A 19,424-nucleotide genomic window follows, 5' to 3' on the forward strand; every position below is an offset into this window, starting at 1 on the left:
GTAGTATGTGTCTGGCTTGAACTAATTATTTTTTAGAGACTTCAAAAATTTTGTGGATGATGTTATTAGCTTTGTTCTTTTACTGACTGGCTGTTGAAGGTTTCTCTTGGTCAGGAATTAAACTCATAAAAGGACCGGATTTTAAACCAACAGGTTTTCTGGCAGAGAAGTACATATTAAACCATGGATATACCAAAATAAGGTTAAAACTCAGTTAGTTAAATCCCATTTAGCAATCTGTAGAAATGTATCACATAAAATATTTCAATATACTAACTCATTACTTTGCTGACAGCTCAGCTTAAATTAGTATGAATGTTTTGACTGATAGAGAATGGAAAATACTCTTAAAGACCAAATATTTTCAAGTAAGTTCCATTTATATTTTTTCTTTTGAATTTTCATGTTTTCATATAGTGAATAGGACATAAGAGGTAAGTCCAGCCTGAACTTAAAGCACAAGTTATTTTTTGTTGAGTTATGATGCTGTATATTAGTTTGTTTTCAACTCACTTGAAAAGACTTTTGTTAATAAGCACAGGCTGCATAAATCATTGCACACAGACTTTATTAAACACTGGCTTTCAGAGGGGGAAACTAAGTGTAAAACCAGAATATTCTGTCCCAGCAGAACACATTTTTGTCAAAAGTAAGCCAAAGAAGAGAATAAAACTGTCTTATAGGGATGTTGTTGAATAAACTACTGTTTCTAAAATACATGGGAAAGTCTATAAACCTAGAAGCTTATAGAAAACCACTATTGCTATTAAAGAGAAAACACAACTGATTTTGTTCTTTATAGCTTGTTTTCCACTTTGTTTTACCTTGTTCCCAAATGTTTTGCTCTGCTTGGTCATTTTTGAACACCATGCCCCTACCTTCCTATTTTGTTAGACAGAAAAGCATTGTTAGGCAACCCTGGCAAGATTTCTGGAGATACAAACCTACACTCAAGACTATAGCTTAAGTTGCTGCCAAACACATAACTGAAAATCATGGTGTAATTTAAGACTCTTCATTGTAGAAAACTGAAGATTACTGCTGATTCAAATATAAGGGAAAAAAAAAAAACAAACCAGGAACTACAAAATCTTTTCTTGCAGAAAAAAACTGATTTTTTTTCTAAATGTTTTCAGAGAAGGAAAAAACATGCCAAATGTGTGACTGAAATGTTGCGTTTTAGTAGTACTTAATGTTTATACCTACATTGTAAGAATGTCAGAGCATCTTAATTATCTGGAGACTTATCCAGTGCCTCTGAAGTGAAAGTAAGGCAAAAATAGGGCCTTTGCCATAATAAAATTGATGTTATTTGTCATATGCTGCTTCTGTCTTCAGTTTTAAGCTGGGAAGTGAGATGTCATTGTTATCAGGCTATGAACATGATTTTTGAAAACAGTACCAATTTTGTTCTTTCTTATGATTCAGTAGAGGAAAAGTTTTAAAAAAATGAGGAAAAAAGATTTATGAAATTCAAACAAAATCACATTCTTTTATGTTAACAATGCATGACATTTTACTATGAGGTTAACTGAAGAGAAGCAGATGGAAATTTATAAGGCATATACTGCCATCAGAAAAGCACCACACCTGCCATGAAAAAGAAAATACAAGAAGTAAAAAAGGAAGTTTGTCAAGTTACTGATGGCAATGTTTGCTAGACATTCATAGACACTAAGCAGAAAACAAACCAGATATGTAACTTGTATATGTGTTCTTTTCACCCAACTCAAGAAACTCTCTTTGCAATTGTTTGGCAGCTCCTCTTTCAAATTATTTGGCAATTCTTCTAGTTTTTCTGCAGTATCAAGAACAGTATATTGTTATAATATAGGAAAATTCCTCTTCTTGCTCTTTTTTTTTTTTCAATATGAAAAGTTTAGGCCCTCAATGCTAAGGTATTTTGATTGTTTCTGAGCAGACCATCTTTCATGCTGACCAGTGGAGTTTTGGCCTCAATTTTCTTGCAACTACGATACTATTAATGAAGCAATAAACACTGAACCTAGTTACCACAAAATATCTAGTTCTAATCAGTTAGTTTATATCTGTGTGAAGTCTAGTCCAACAACAAATACAAGGTAATTTGTCGTTACTTTTATTTACCTCAACTTAGAGAAAGTAAACCTAAAGGTACAATACTGATTTATGGATTAAGTCAAGGTTTCCATTTCAGTTTGGAGAGCTGGCATTCAGAAATGTCAGCTTTTTATTGAAAACCTTTTACTTGAAAACATGCCAAATATGTCCTGGTCCTCCTTAGTGATTTCAGAGGTGAGATATTTAGTGCAGATGCACACTTCAAGTTAAAAAAACCCCAAACCCCAAAACAACAACAACAAAAATTCCAAGAAATTATTGTGAAAATAAAAAATGACACAGTGCTGTGGATTTCCATCTCCCTCCTCTTCAGAGGGAATAGTTGCCAGACTGATTTCCAGGGGAAGCAACGCTTAGAGGGTCATGTTGTCCATAGCTGTCCATCTCTAAGCCCTTAGTAGTAAACTTTGACTAGAGTGGAATGATGGTGGAAAAGCCTTGAAGATTGTAAATTCCTATTAGTTTTGTAAAATAGGCTGTTTAGTAGTGAGACCTCAATAACAGCCAAAACAGGAACCCTTCTGTGACTATGCATTATATACCCAGGATGTGAGGCAGAAAAATAGTCATTCATTGGCTTCTGCTCTTAAAAAAAAAAAAAAAGAAAAGAAAAAAATCTATTTATAGAGACATTTTCATTTATGTCCTTTTATTACTTGCCATTTCTCACATTGTATGTATAGTTTATCACCCAGCAAAGGCTCCTGAGCAGCCAAATACCTCTTGAGAGCGTGCTCCAGTTTTGCAATAAGTAATATAAGAGTGCAGAAGAATGTAAGAAGCTATAAGACTAAAATGAAGGGATTTTCTATTACAGTGAATGCAGTAAGGACAACATTCAAATCCATGAAAAACATTCAGTTTCCACACACGGATCATCCTCTCTCTTGCTGCCTTGATACATACTTCTGTCGTTAGAGGCATATGAACAGCAGAGGAGGCTGAGAACTAGTGAGAACTGGAAGGAGCATTAAATAGCTATAAAATCATAACAGCAGGAAAAATAAGAAAGCAGAAATAAGATAGATAAATAAATAAATAAACAAACAGCTGATTGAAAGCACAGATCTGAACTGGATCTTTGGATTTTTGGAAATGAAAACAATTTTTCAAAGATTAAATGGCCATCCAAATACCACTTGGAAGATGTTCAACACCTGTATAAGGAAAGCTAATTAACAATCTGCTCTGTCTTTTAATTCTGGAGAAGTGCAGTTGTATAAAAAGAGTTAGAAGGTAACTTTAAACAGAAACTTACTCCCAGTGAAGTTTTATTTATGACTCGTTGAGAACTTACAACTTTGATAGGTGAATAACGGTTTTTGTTATGCATATACTACAGGGTAGTTATTTGCATATCTAGATATAATCTTTGTTCTTTAATTTTCTCTTCTTAAAATGCACATTAACTCACATGTTTAGCTGACATTATGAGATCATTTTCATTTACCCGATGTAATGAATACTATCTGCACCCCTGTAATATGTTTTTAGTAAGAAAAACTATAAACTTTATACATTACTGAACAAAACTGTGGGCCGGCAAAGGGCAGAGCTTCTGCAGGATCACGTTAAGTCATTTTGAGGCACTTCTCCCTGTAGAATTGATGCACTGGGTCACTCAGTCTTAAGCAGTTACCCAGGGGATCATATAGTGGATTGAAATAGCCCAGAACTTTTGAAACATGCTGATCATATGCCATCCCTTCCCTGCTCCCAGACTACAGCAGCATCTCCTGCCAAGGTGGTCCCATGCCTCTCCAAGCACCTCATGGAAGGGGCCACCCAGGCAGCAGAGACCTGTGGAGCAGTTTGATCAGTACGTCTGGCGGGGCCACCCCAGAAGAGACCTTCCCCACTACTTTGGTAGGGAGCCCCTGCCCCTTCCCCATTCCCCTTGGTGCTTGCTCCATGCCCACCTCTCCCCATAGCTCAGTCTCAGTACCAGGCCCAGCCAATAAGGCTCAGCAAGGAGAACCATAGCAGGCTGTCCTGGAAGTGCAGGCTGGGGGTGGTGCACCTCTGCATGACGTGATGGTCCATGTCCACCTCGAGGTGATGTTTCTAAACTGTTTCTAAACCAGCAGAAATAACATATAAAGTACTTTTTTGATCCTTTGACCTGCGTGCTAAAGAAATTAATAAATCTTGTTAAACAACAACATGAGAATTACATAGGGCAGCTATACGTCTACAGCTGTGTCCTGGTTTCGGCTGGGATAGAGTTAATTTTCTTCCTAGTAGCAGGCATAGTGCTGTGTTTTGGATTTAGTAGGAGAAGAATGTTGATAACACACTGATGTTTTTAGTTGTTGCTAAGTACTGCTTATGCTAGTCAAGGACTTTTCAGCTTCCCGTGCTCTGCCAGGTACACAAGAAACTGGGAGGGGGCACAGCCAGGAGAGTTGATCCAAACTGGCCAAAGGGCTGTTCCATACCATATGACATCATGCTCAGTATAGAAACTGGGGGGGGTTGGCTGGGGAGCAGCGATCGCTGCTCAGGAACTGTCTGGGTATCAGTCAGCGGGTGGTGAGCAATTGCATTGTGCATGACTTGCTTTGTATATTGTTATTGTTATTATCATTATTCTATTGTTATTATTATCATTACTATTTTACTTTATTTCAATTATTAAGCTGTTCTTATCTCAACCCAGGAGTGTTTCTCACTCTTACTCCTCCGATTCTCTCCCCGATCCCATCAGGGTAGGGGGAGTGAGCGAGCGGCTGCGTGAGCTGAGTTGCTGGCTGGGGATAAACCACGACAAGCTGGGAACTCTTCCCACTGTGAACAGGGTGTCTTCTTCTGCAGCATGTAGTGTTGTTTCAGACATTCGTCTCTGCAGCAGGTTGAGGCATCTAGGCAGCAGATGGGTCCCCTGCCTGTGATACGGGGACTCATTCCCTCACTGCCGAAGGCAGCAAGCTTGGAGGGCAGTCCTTCCACTGGACTTTTGCAGCAGCAGAGCTGGTAATGCATGGCTCACCCTCACTGTGTTAGCAGCTTTCCACAACTCAGTAGTTGCTTTCACAGCTCTGTTCTGCTACAAACTGGATCTGGTTTACATTGAAAAAGTGTCATTTTCCTTTCTCCTTCTCCTCCCATCAGATCTGTTTCCACCCCCTTCATACTTTTGATTCAATATTGGGCTGATATTATGTTACTTGATCTGATACAGTAAAACTAGAAAAAGTAGAAGTTAATAAGTACCCAGGAGTGGATAATGTTTATGAGGGTGTTCCTCAGAAACTCAGATGAGAAACCACAGAACTGGGTCTGGGGTCTGTCTATCATTGGAGGTGCCATTGGAGGCTGCCAGTAGGTTCGAAAACTGCTTTAGCGGGGCCTGGGGAATGCCAAAGCAACGGGGCTGGCTGCTGTTCCTGGTGAGATGGCACAGTCTGTGATAGAGAATGAGATCAAGGGACACACAGGTGAACACGGTCTGTTGGGAGGGTGTTGGAGAAGCTCCAGTGAAGTCCTGCATCACTGGCATTTGGAGGAAGGGCGGTAAGTATGCTGATAAAGGGGGTCGTGTGGGCATAATAATCCTCTTGCATTTTCAAAAAGCCTTTGAGAAGCTTTTTCTAAAGCTTATTAAACTTTGTAACGAAACTATGTTGCCACAAGATTGGACGGGAGGTTGGGTTTTGGGTTAAAAGCTGGTGTAAGAAAAGGAAGTGAAGGACAGGGCCTAGCAGTCACTTCCAGGAGGGAGGGGATTCGTGGAGTCAGGGAATAATTCAGGTCGGAAGGGACCTCTGGAGGTCATCTAACCCACCCTCCACTCCAAGCATGTCTAATAAGCTCAGATTGCACAAGGACTTTTCCAGTGAAAGCTTGAATGCCTCCAAGGATGGCAATTCCACAACTCAGTACAAAATCCTTGGGATCTGTGGTGCTTTTCCTTGATGTCTCTATCAGTGACCTCTGGGAAGCAGTCAGCAGTGAAATGTGTTAGGCTGCAGGGACAGTAATGTCTGGCAGTGAGTGCCTGTGCCGTCTCTAAAATTGGCTCAATTATTCCTGCGGGGAAAAAAACCCAAACTTTCTTCCAAACCTGATCAGCCCTACACTATTTTTCTGGCATAGTTATATGGAAAAATATTAGTGGTCCGTAACTCTGTCCTGCCATTCATTCCTCACTTTCCCACCCACAGGCTGCTTTTGTTGGTTTGAATGTGGCAGATGGCTGCAACAACATAAAAACTGCTTTTGTTTGCTCATGCTTTGTCCATGTGGGAGGCCTCGGCTAGCAGATCTTGCAGCAGCAATCTCTGTAGTGTGGATGAGCCCCAATAAAGTCAAGCTTATCACAAGTTATGTTTTGCAACATTAGGAGGAAACACCTCTATTCACCAAAATGTGTTATCTGGACCCACCTTCTATCTTTGAAAAAAAAAATGGAAATTTACCTTTCCTAGAACAACATAGTTTCTCATACACCTAAAGCTGCTCATAACATCAGCAGCAGCTCTGTGCGGTGTGCAGGCTCAGCTAACGAGTGGGCTTAGCAACAACTTTGAATTCAAGTGCATTAGGTCCCCTCACTGCCCTGAAAATGTTGTCCCCTTTGTGATATTGTGTCCAATATGCGATTCAGTGCAAGTAAGGCTACAGCATCCACAAGGAAAAAAATCCTCCTCTGTGACTTGGCTGCAGTCTTCTCCTTGCCATGGAAAATGTCATTACTCTTTTGTCAGCAAAGACTGCGTATTTGTATTCATTGCTTTATCTAAGATACTTGCTGGAAAGCTTCAACACAAATAATTTGAAACAAGATAATAATGTTCCTGCGTAAAACGCAGAAGACCAAATATGCCATTGTTTTCTGAACCCTGTCAAAGACTCCCTTTTCTGCAGTTTTGTCATTGTATGTCAGCAGCAATGGCAAATGCCTGCTGCTGAAATGTTTGCTGATCATAAGATATTCAACTTCCAGATTGCCAAACAAGGAACAGTCAAGCAATCCTCTATAATCCTCTTCTCTCAGTTAAACAATCTTTTATGGCTTTCCCTTGCAGTGCCCACATAACTTGCAGAATGCATCTGAGGTAGCGGCACCAAGCAACTTCTCCGTTCGTGATGTTTATTACCCTGCAGAAGTGAACTCATTTCCTTTTCTGTTTTTTTGTTTGTTTGAAATGTATTACACAGTCCCTCAGCAATGCAGATGAAAATGGGGTTATGGACCTACTTTCACAGAATAACAGACAGCATGTTCATCTAATTTTAAAGCTTGCTTTTCAAATGTTGTTTTAAATCTTCTGATTGCTGAAGTGTTACTAAAACAGTACGGTATTTTAGTGCTGTAAGCTTCAAGTTCTCTTCATCAGGTGAGATGAATCCCACATCCACCATCTGCATAATTTGCCAGAATTAATGTTTCTTGCAGTCCTAATTAGTTTCCCAGGTGGTTCAAAGAAGGAGTGAGAGGAAAACAAGTGTTTTCTGCAACCCTCCATCTCTGCTGGTACCTCTGCCCTTTGCACCCTTGGGCGGGGCTAGGTCCACAGGAATAACTAAGTTATGTTAATTGGAGTTTGGGTTAATTGGGTCATTTCTCACTAGGGCTGCCAGATTTACCAGCCCAGTTTTTCCTGTTGTTACAACTATGTGTGCGCATGCATGCGTGTACATATATATAAAAAATATATGTAAATGTATGTAATATATATATGTGGGTAAATATATATGTATGTACGTGTGAGTATATATATTTGTGTGTGCGCAAGTGTGTGTGTATGTATGTATTTACGCTAGGTTTTGTTCACTAGTGTTGTAAAAAACCTTTTCTCTCAAAGGTTTCCTCATTTTCAACATCTAGACAACTACAAGTTCAAATTCAAGATTTCCAAGGGATATTCAGTGCCCTTTAAAAAGTACATTAATAGACATGGTTGAAAGAGTGTGATGTCTCTGAATATGTTGGCTCTCATGAAATGAACTTCATATACCCAGTGTTTGGACGCTACTGAGGATTTGGATGTGGAGGATGATACATTACAGTCTGGGCATCATCTGGGGAAAAAAAACAGTGGCTTGCTTTGTTTGTCTATATTTTTTTAATTCACTTAAGAAACATGGATTGAAACTTTTTCTTGGGGGGGGGGGTGGCACACCAAAACCCCCGTCTGTCATTTGTCTTATTTTTCTAAGCAAAACGAGATCAAAAAGCAGAAGAAACTGGAATGTGATAAAATATGGGGAAACAAAAATGTTGGTGAATTTTTCTGTTGGTTTTGTTTGTTTGTTTTATGTTTGGTTTTGGTTTTATTTTCCAGTGGGCTCCATAGAATTAAAAATAAAAATATAAAAGGTAATACCTGACTTCATTAGCATACAACAGCTAGCAATGCTTATGATTTTTAAAAATGGCCTGGCCAGTCAATACAACATTGGTATAAAACTTTGGCAGTGCATCAGTTGTCATCTCCCACATTTGCCAATAGTGGAACAGTACCTTTCTCAGAGTATGGGCTGTTGCAGGCAAAGGTCTGTTAATTATTCTGTGGATAATCGTATCAAGACCAGTGTTGAATGAGTTCTTGCCTGTGGGATTAACAGCAGCATATGTTCACATAATAGAGGGTATTTGTTTATCATGAAATGTGCCTAAAATATTTTTACTCTGGTTTTTTACTCTCATGTGTATAATGGTATCTGACAGATAACATGCCATTTCAGGATGGACTTGTTTCCAGGTATTTGTGTTTATTTTATTATAATTAGAGATCATCCTTTTTGAAAACTGCATTTTAAGCAGCACATAAACACTAAAAAAATCTACATGGGCATTTAAGAAATTATCAGCCTAATATTGAAAAAATAGATACTATTTGCTTAAAATAGTACTTTAACAGAGGATTTGGTCCACTGCTCTCCTTCAGCTGTGACGGTCCCTTGGTGCTGGGCTCTCCTCTGGTGCAGATGAGCTGTGGCAGCGACCTGGTGTCATGATCTTGTTCTTTTTTCTGCAGGGCTGCAGCAGAAGCGTGCCCTGCAAACTCTGCTCGAGCGCCTTTGTCTGCCTTTGCTGACCTGGCTGCATCGTGTTGGCTCTGCAGAAACGTCAGCTCGCTCTGCCCATTGCGTGTGCTGTGCTCCTGCTTACTGACGTCAGGATGCGATGGCCGTGACCGAGCGGCCAGCTGCATGCCTTACGCCTTCAGTTCACCTACAGCTGCTGAGTAAAGCAGCCACCAGTGCCTGGGCTGCTGCTGCCACTGCTGCTACTGCTGCTGTTGCTGTTGTTGCTGCAGCTCTGGCGTGCGGCTGCAATCCATTGCCTGGAGCAGCCGGCACCAAGTTAGCCACGCTGGCCACAGGCGAGGGAATGCAGCAGGAGCCCCGGAGGTCACAGCAGCGAGGATGAGTTTGGACATATAAAAAGCCAAGCCAGCTGGGGGTTTGTAATGCAAGCAGCGTTTCCAGGTTTCTTTTCTGCTTTGCTCTCATCCTGCTGTTGGATTTGAGATCATGTATGTGATTTTGCTGTTGATTACAGGCGGTGTTAAAATCTAGGGAGGGAAGAGGATTTGGAAGGATTAATATGTTAGTTTTGATTTAAGGGGATTTTTTTTCTCTTATCCCTGCCCTTCATCTTTGTTAACACAGCTTTGTCTTCATTATTTTTATTTTAGGTCGGTTAATATTGCAGCCTTTGGGAATGAAAGAGATGGGCTTTCTGAGGACAATCAGCAGCCGAGCCTGATCTGGAGCTATCTTGGGAGAAGTGCTCTCATTTCCCAGATCGACAGCAGCTTGTCTGCCAGTCACGTTGGAAACCCAGTTTTTACCGAGTATCAAGCCTGCGTGTTTGGAAATGTCAGACTGATGGTACACGACTGTCCTGTTTGGGTAAGAGATCAGTCTCAATCTTTTTAACTGCACTTAACAGTGTAAGATGTTTTAATCAAATAAAAATATATCCTAATTTTAAATTATTTTCATTCTTCTGGGATTTTATTCATCTTTTAATTATTGCAAATATTAAAAGCATATAAAATGTAACCAGGCAAATGCTGCAAAGTCTTGAAGGTGCTGCAGAAAGTTTCTCATTAACAAGCTGCTGCCCACCTCCTGTGTAGGAAGGTGGTATTTTCAACTGTGCTGTTGAGTGAAAATTTTACTGAGGATAATCCCAATGTAAACAAGAACCCCTTTTTTGTGACACTGCATTGTAAGTACTCTCTCCAAATATTTATCAACAATAAAACAAAACTTACTTTTTTTTTCTGTAAAAATGAAAAGGTAATCAGTTTTCCAGCTTTGAAAAATGACAGATTATAAGATCCGATGTCTTGCAAAATGCAGTATAGGGAGTAATTTTATTTTTGTTATGATGAATAATCACATCTTAACATTATTTCCTTTGTTTTGAAGGTAACTAAAAAGGCTTTTGGCACTGTTCCAGGTTGTCAGCATTTTTGTTAGTAAGTGTGGTAACTTAGTTATGAGTATGAGCATATCAATGATTATGTAAGAAATGATGCTGATAATCTAAATTAAAACACATTTAATGACTACTTAGTAGCGTTACAAAAATTAAGCTTAGCAGCTTTTAGAAGTTAAAACAATAATCAGTTTCAGCTCCATAATTCTATCCTTAGATTGATTTTTGCAGCCCTGTAAGGAAATTTATTTTGCAATCTGCAGGAATCCTGACTGTTCCAGAAATACATGATCAGAAGTTTGTAATCTTAAAACAGAATGATCCAGTTTACCTATCCTTCTGTTTTCTATTTCTCATGCTTTTTTGTCAGCTGCATTTACAGACACTGGTTCAGATGGACTGGGGAATCCTGGTTTTAACCTTCAAAGCTGCATGTGACCTGCACGTGCAGTTTGCTGGAGTCATTTGAGCACAGCAATGAGTAAAAGCTCCTGAATATAAATTAAGGCTGTAGAACTTCAAAGGGTGTTTCAGAGAATTGGGGGTTGGTAATGGATGGGGGGAAGGCAGGCAGGCAGGGAGGGATAGCTAGAGAAGGGCAGAAGGAAGGACCTAGACTGGAGATGTGGTTCATGTGGTTTTATGTCATTTTATTTGCATTTGCTTTTCTACAAAACAAGGTTCTTCAGTTCTGGAGACCTTATAATTTTTGCCCTTGAAAAACTAGCTTGTTACTGCCTGAAGCATTATGTTTCTGAGGCCTGTTGTTTTTTCCTTTCTCAGCTAAAGGAGGCAGGAGATTTATTACTGGAAATGATGAGGAGTAATTGGTATTTTTTGCTTGGTAGAAGACATCTCAGATAGCTGGACTGGACTCTGCAGGAGGTTATTGGTTCTGAATGAAGCTGTCTCCTTGCTAGGGTTAGGCAGAATAGGATTTTTTCCCATAGCCTGGATGCTTGACGTTTGCTACGTCACGGTGGTCATTTTAGGACTCTTCCTCTCATAGCCTGGGGAAATGGTACATGACAATTCGAAACATTGACTGACATTGCCTGAAGCACAATTGCTGTTAATACATCATGTTCTTCATGGAAAAGGATTCTTGTTGCACGTTACTGAAACATAGAAGTGGTGGTGTAGTGGACCTTGCATTATTTCCATCTCTATCGTCTGAGCATAATGTAAAGGCGCATTTGCATTTTACCTGAGATTTTTATCTGATCTAGATTAAATCCATATGATTAAGGCAAGCCAGTCCTAGACATAGACTTGGCAACTGAGTACGCTGATAGCTATGGGTCTCCACAAACTCAAGAGCTGCAAACTGCTCTTTGTCCTCTACACCTATCAGTCTGGAAAAGCAACATGGATGCAAGTTTACCAAGTAGAGCTCCCCAGTGCATGGGCAGGTTATTCTGTGAGATAGACTGTGTACAGGGTGCGCTTGCTAGTGTTTCAGTCGGCTGCTGCACGTGTCTTGTCAGCCCAGGACACTGCTCAACTCTCTTGAGTCTGCAGGAGGGGTCAACAGCTCAAGCGTCTTCAGTTGAACTCTTCCTGATGATACTATGATATTGGGCGTCTTACTATGTACTATATATCTCTTTCAAAGGGCTGCAGCAAGGCTTTTCATCAGCTGCTGAAGTGTTCATGTGCTGATGGGTTGGAGAAAGGTAAAAGGTCTGGACCATGCAGTGAACGCTGTCATGGTGGCATCATCCTGCTGGGCATGTGGTTGGTGAAACAGCAGCAGTGCTACCGTGAGCACGATATTTTATAAGCTGATGGTTACTGAAGGTGGCTGCCAAACTGGATATCTGATGGCAAGTGAATCTTCCTCAACTTCAGAATGAAGCATAGCATAGGAGCTATAATTCATGTTTTGATTAATTTAATTATGATGCTGGAAAAGAAATGGCAGAATGAAAACTTCACTGTGAGTGCCCCCTACCTGTGTTACCTCTCTTGTTCCTTGATCTCTTGTTTGGAGCAGTACTATATGGATGTGAGAGAGTTTCCTCCCTGGGCTGGGGGTCTTACTGTCGTTTTTAATTTTTTTTCCTCTGTGAGCCACCTGGTTTTGGGTTGGGTTTTTTTGTTTTGTTTTGTTTTGGGGGTTGGGGTTTTTTTTTTGTTTTTTTTTTTCCCCCTCAGGGAACAATACCTCCAGAAATTTTTTATTGTCCCCTAGTTCATGAAAACTGCCCAGTTTCTAGAGAATCACTGATATCATCACATTCCCAGTAGCAGAAATGTTTCAAAAGGAGAAAATAGAGCAGCTGGGTTTTGGAGAGTGCCTTGTGCTGTGTTCAGCACTTGCAGAGGGTTGGATGCTGTGCTGTCTTTGTACCCTCTAGGGACTTGCCAGTGCCTGCTCAGAGGCTTGCACAGAGCTGCAGACCTCCATGGGACTCACTAGTGAAAAGGTGTTCTGTGCATTGTTTTTTTTTAATTCTCCCTTTCAACAATCTCTTTCCCTGTGTCTTTCCATGTTTTTCTGTCTGCTTGTTTTACTGCTCCAACAGTAGTAATTCCTTGAACCCTGTGAGCTTTCTTATGTCTATGGTATCGTCCATGCTGTAGTTACCTGGCTTCTTCCCTCCATCAGCATCCTTGTGCTGGCTAGGCTGGCTGGCCCTTAACATGTCTGAAGGTAAAGGAATCTGATCCACTTTTTAATTTTATTTATTATTTTTAGAAATCAAGTCAAATTACTGCTTCAGTACAAAACTAAAAATTGCAACTTTTCATTTTTAGTATGTCATCCTATCTCATTTTTAAGCTTGGCTGTCTGAATTTGGCAGTTTACAATGAGTGATTGTATCCCGGTAAATTATTTTCCCTATGGTATTCTTTATTTTTGCTTTTTACAAATATCATTAAATTACTTTATGAAAGGACAACACAGGACAATGCTAGCCTTAATTATTTTTTCTTGGGGGTCAACTCAACCAGTTAAAGCTGGTTTGGAAAGCCTCAAGTGAAAAACAAAAGTGGCATTCCAGGGTTGTGGTCTGAATTCCCTTGATTTCTGAAGAAGATACTTCCGTCTGTGTTGCAGGTTACTTAGCTGCATAAGTTCAGGAGACTAGTAGGTTAAGGAGAGTACTCCCGCAAAATTTGTTCTGCTGTAGACCTGACTGATTAGAAATTGCAGAAAAACCTTGAAAAAATGTGGAAGGCTCTGGTATGTGAGGCGGAAAGCATCACTGGAAAGAAGGCTCTGTTAATGGAGAATGGGTCTGTAAATGGATCGTAGCGAGAGATGAACTTTCCAATATTCCCAGTAGTACACGATGAAATCCCAGGGGAAGGGTCCTTGGGGATGTCCAGGCTCCCTTGTTCCCCCCAGAGAGCATTTGCTATTGCTCCTGCCCCAGATCAAGGGCTGGGCTAGGTGGACATGAGGACATTTATGAGCAACTTTTAGAAAGAGTGTGGGCATTGCAGGGGCACAGTGGATTTCACTGCCATTCCATAAAGGCATTCATAAATTATTTTTAACAAAGCAAGTATTGTCCTCTTGAGGGGTCATGTGATTGTGTAGGAAATTCATGTCTTCATTGCCTCTGAAGGCTTTATTTTCAATGTTAATGCTTGAGAAGTATGATTTACTAATGGCCAGAATATATTATCAGACGTGTAAAATGGAGACATGCAAGGAAAGAATGAAGCTTTTTTTCTAGTAAGTCCTGAGAGGAATAATGACAGGAGTATAATTATAATTAATAAGGTCATATTATAATATCCTTAGCTATGCAGTTACTTTTTCCTTTTGTCAATGGCTGTCATGGGAAATGGACTGTACCAAGGGCAGGAAGCATGATGAGGAATAGCTGTTACATAAATTTCATGGTTGGAGCCTGGAATGAAGGTTATTCCTGAATCTGAACTCTTGTTCATCATCTGAAGAAATTCCCTCTGCCATTTTTGTGTGAAAGCTTCCCTAAAAGTGGTAATCAATTTAACTAGCTTAGCCTTGCCTGAGACTCCAGGTGCTCTGTCTCAGTGACGCCTTGGGCAAATAACCCTTCATTGTCAGAGATGTTTTGGAGCATTTTCCCAGAACAGACCAGGCTATGCTACGCTGATACAAAATGAAAATAATTGCACCAAGACCTCTGGGAACATGTCTTTCTCCTCTGTGTTTTTAAGCATAACATCCGTCTTCAAGAATGGGCTTTCTGGGTGTTAAATCAAATAGGTGAGGGCATAGGGAAACCACAGAACAGTAACAGAACTTGGGTGTCGTGAGACGTTTGTTGGCACATTTTGCGTTTTTCACTTCTTGATGTAACCCTGGCTGGCTCTTGCCTTGGTAAAGTGGGGTCCATCCCCACCAGAACTTCATAAACTTTGGTAAAATCCTTCTTGATAAAATTAACAGACACACACAGTAGTGGCACAGGGCGGTGGTGGAAAGCACAGACCTCCACAGACCTGCTGCAACATGCAGCCACACGCACCTGGGAAGCTGTTACAGCCTGCACCACATCTCCATAGGATTTCTTTCCTCTAATAGTTAAACAAAGAGGTGTATTTGCACACCTGTGTGGGTGTTTTCAGTAAGGATTTTGCTAGGTTTCCCCACACCTGCAGAGACAGAAATACGGCAAATTGGGCTAAGTACAAAAAGGGTGGGGGAATCATATGAGGTAATGGCCATATCTTCTTTTCGGTGTTGTTTTGTTTTCCAAAATAAAACTACTTTTTTTTATTAGTGTTATTTTCATTAGAAAAAAAAATCTATTTTTTTTTTGCTATATGATATTGACTTCTTAAACTGCTGTTGTGTTATATGCAAGAGCATGCACATGCAACTGCAAGTCTACTTCAGCGTACTCTGTGGAGATTCCTATCAACGAGAAAAGCATTAGAGCTGCCACTGCTTGGGTTTAGGGCATGGAGGGTCTTCTAGACCGGTGTTTTACTGGACAATACTCTCCTTGGAGGCCCAGGATGAGGGCTGGGGCCAGAGCAGAGTGCATGTCTGGCTGTGTATCAGATACCTGGAGTCCTGTCCTCTGCTGCTGGTGGGGCTGGAGTCAGGATGGAGCCACAGCTCAGCGCACTTTGGTATCTAGGAGCCCTGTCCTCTGCTGTAGGTCAGGACTAGGTTTATGCTGAAGCTAAGGGTAAGGGTCAGAGTTGGTTCTTTCCTTGGGCATGGCTGTATTCATGTTCACCAAAATCTTCCCAAAATCTTTCTGTTTTGTAACATGAAATGATGTCATAATGCATTAGACATTTAGCTCCATTGTAAAGTGGAGGGAGCTACAAACCATATACAAACATATCACAACATGTAAAAAATACATATTACATTCTGTAAGAAGTTTCCATAAATATTTTTTATTATTAATCCTTAAACTCATGGCAGAATTCTTGTGTATTTATGCACCTGTGTGCTAAATCTCAGTGGTGATATTGCTGGTTATCACTGAGCTCATAGAATGGGCATGTGCAAACCGGGGCTGAGCTTGAAGACAGGCAGCTAGAAGGAAATTGCAAAGGAACAGCTATGCTTTCTGTCTGCTGGCATAGGACAAGTAAATATTTCATATTATTTCTTGGTTTGTGTTGTATTTTTCTCTTAAGCCCTTATTGTGTTAAATGTATACAACCCTACTAAAATCTCTGTTGAGATCTTCATCAGCTAAAACCTATTAAAGCTGTCCCTTGAAAATTCTCAATTTTTGCCTATGTGATCAGGTTCTGCAAATACCCATCTAGCTGGCTGTCTCAAAGCATTGTAGCTGGTAGTCTTACTGTTACAGGTGCTAAACTTTATGTGTTAACTTTATATTTTTAGCACAGCTTAAATTATTCTGTTAAATGCTAGGGGAGATTTTCCTTAGCCTGGGATTATAACAGTTTCTAACTGAGTCGACTGAAAAAACAAATACCAAAAGCAGTGCTCTTAAAGCTCTGTGAACATGGTGAATCATTGAATATCTATTCTTGATAATTTCTCAATTTATGTGGTTTTCGTATTACAAAACAAGAACATCTGTTAAAGAAATTAATGGGAATACCTATTGTACCTTCAGTTAATTTCCTGATATTTCTTTGTAAAGACAAGACCTAAATTTGGTATGATGTGCGCTTATAGTCTAGACAAATATTTGCCAATGGATACATTTCTGTCAACTTCATGCTACCTGTTGTCCAACCCCCCCGCCATGGGCAGGGACACCTTCCACTAGACCAGGTTGCTCAAAGCCCCATCCAACCTGGCCTTGAACACTTCCAGGGATGGGGCATCCACAGCTTCTCTGAGCACCCTGTTCCAATGTCTCACCACTCTCATAAAAAAAAATTTCTTCCTTTTATCTAATCTAAACATACCCTCTTTCAGTTTAAATCCATTGCCCCCTATCCTGTCACTACAGGCCCTGGTAAAAAGTCTCTCCCCACCTTTCTTATAAGCCTTCTTTAAGTATTGAAAGGCCACAATAAGGTCTCTCTGTTCCAAAGGTCATAGTATTTTAGGCTTTTTAGTTGATTTTTAGTTCTCTGGACCAGTTCCAGATTTCCGTCAAGAATTTTCAATTGAGCATATGTGCAAAGCCATGGATTTCATTGGTATTTATAAGCTACCTTTACGTACAGCAAAAATTGTGAAATTACAGTTCTCATGACAAATATACAAGTAATAACTGTATATTACATGTGGTTACAGCACAGTTGTAAATTAATGGGATACAAAATAATTTTAGAATGTAAGTTTTACACTTAAAGCACAGAACAATGACAAATTGAATGTGAAGTCAAAAAAAAAAGTTTAGTTATGTGATTGAAGTCCTTATCCTGAAGACATTAACACTTGTTAAAGCTACATGGAAGCTCTTGCAAAGCAAATGAAAATCACACCCAGCTGATGAAACTTGTATTTAAAGGTTCATAGGTACATAGCATAGTTCTGTGTAACCCTTTCCCTAAAATATTGTGATAAATAATGGTTTTGTATGAATTGCTACAAACCTCTACCACTGAAGCTGCTTTGTTTCATTAATAAAAACATTTTAAAGTTAAGTAATTAAACCCGTAAATTTTCTTCCTGCAAAGTATATTCCTAGATAAAACCTATTTTTTCCTCTTCCTGAAGAATTCCTGAATTCATAGAAGAGGTTTATTATTATAATGAATGACTTGTTCTCCAAATAAGGAAATTATAAAGCATGAATTCTGCTCCTTGTTTCACATCTTCAAATGAGAGATTAAGTTATCAGTTAAGAATGCTTTTGTAAGATTTTGCATTAAGACTGTTGAATAGTTCACCTTTTCCTTTATAGACAGGAAAATCTGAATCAGTGCTTTTTCTGTTTAGGATATATTTGACAGTGACTGGTACACCTCTTGCAGTCTCATTGGAGGAGCTGATATTATTGTGATTAAATACTCTGTCAATGACAAGGCCTCATTTCAAGAACTAAAGGACAGTTATGCCCCAATGATAAAAAAAGCATTAAACCACCGTTCAGTTCCAGTAATAATTTCTGCTATTGGTGCAAGAAAAAACGGTATGTATCCAGTCTTCTGTGGTAATAGTTAAAATCTCACTTGGAAGTTACAGATGCTGTAATTCCAGTAGAAGCTGATTTTTTTTCCAAGTTGTTAACAGAAACAATTAGTCTGTCAGGATGACAGTAATATGTGCATGTATATGGTTCTGTAGACTGGTGTACTGGCAAGAACGTTATGCTTAATTACCCTGGCAATGAAAGGCATCCTATCCTGCTTTGACCTCTGCAATGACTCTTCTTGTGGAGCCATCACACATGGGGATTAAATCTAGTGCTTTGGAATAAGCAGCATACATTTGAGTGTATGAGATGAACCCTATGGTTATGAGTTCTCTCTGGTCATGTCTCAGGTATAAAATATCTCTAGTGTATGAGATTAAAACTAAGTCTATCAGCTTGCAACCACTGGGGACAGGGTGTGAAAAGCCTCAAAATTCTCTAGGATGTTGTTGGATAAATGGACTTACCAGCCTTTTGGGTACCACAAAGTGCCACGTGCTGCTGTGTCAGCAGAGCTGACCTGTCATGGCAGAGTAGCTATGGTATAGCTATAGTTTAGCTTACGCGTTCGCACAATGCCCTGTCCAGGCTGATCAGTAGTCTGCTATGAGAGCAATGCAAATTGATTTTACACGGAATATTTAGCTAGCATGAAATTGTTGATGTTGCTGTCTAATCAACATGAAAATCAAAGTTGCTCAACTGTGGAAGGACCACGTGGACTTACAAAGTGTTCAGCAGCTGACAATTGCAATGCTGGTGAGAACGCGTTCATGGTTTGGGTAGACATTAGAAACTTCTGTCTGTTAACATCAGGGAAATGAAGTTCAGAAGGAATAGCACAGATACCAATAGAACAAACATACAAACTTTATTCTGTATTTCCAAATGTTTTGCATTGTGCTTTTGTTGTTTTTCATATGGTCTTTTTAGTCATGGGGCCTGATTTTTAATTGTTTTTTTTTCTAAAGCAATGAATGCAAAACTTGAGCCTGTGAGTTGTCTTTTACTTTTGAAATTTGACTAAAACAAGTGTTTCTGAGCGTCCCTCCTGCTATGAGTAAGGGACTTGATGGATGTAGATGTAGACATTTATCTTATAATGTACAAAGAAATATTGAGCTACACAAAGTGTGTCTTCTGTGGCCATAATGCTCAGTTTTGCCAGGGTCTGCTTTTTGCTCAGTGATTGAGAAAGGACTGTTAAAGAACTCTATAACAATTAGATCTTTATTTTCTTCCCAATAGTAACTCACTGATAATGATTAAATGTCTTCATGCTCTGGTTTATACAGGGGTAATAAACCTGCCAGCCTAAAGGCAGGGTCTCACTAAACTAATGTTTGTCTTCCCCAACACCTTTTCTTGCACTTTTTATTTAAGCACATAATACCACC

The 19,424-nt window shown here is 39.7% G+C and overlaps 1 protein-coding gene across 1 annotated transcript in view; it reads left to right on the top strand.

The window, feature by feature from the left end:
- Positions 1-7,801: 7,801 nt before the first annotated feature.
- RHOBTB3 (Rho related BTB domain containing 3) overlaps positions 7,802-19,424 on the top strand; it is a 30,308-nt gene continuing 18,685 nt past the window's right edge. The window contains exons 1-3 of the mRNA XM_075726985.1: positions 7,802-7,809; positions 9,747-9,963; positions 17,832-18,024. Coding sequence (XP_075583100.1) covers positions 7,802-7,809; positions 9,747-9,963; positions 17,832-18,024 — 418 coding nt within the window. The remainder of the gene's footprint in view (positions 7,810-9,746; positions 9,964-17,831; positions 18,025-19,424) is intronic.

This window comes from Pelecanus crispus, chromosome Z (genome assembly GCF_030463565.1).
Source record: "Pelecanus crispus isolate bPelCri1 chromosome Z, bPelCri1.pri, whole genome shotgun sequence".
In the NCBI taxonomy this organism is placed as follows: Eukaryota; Metazoa; Chordata; class Aves; order Pelecaniformes; family Pelecanidae; genus Pelecanus; species Pelecanus crispus.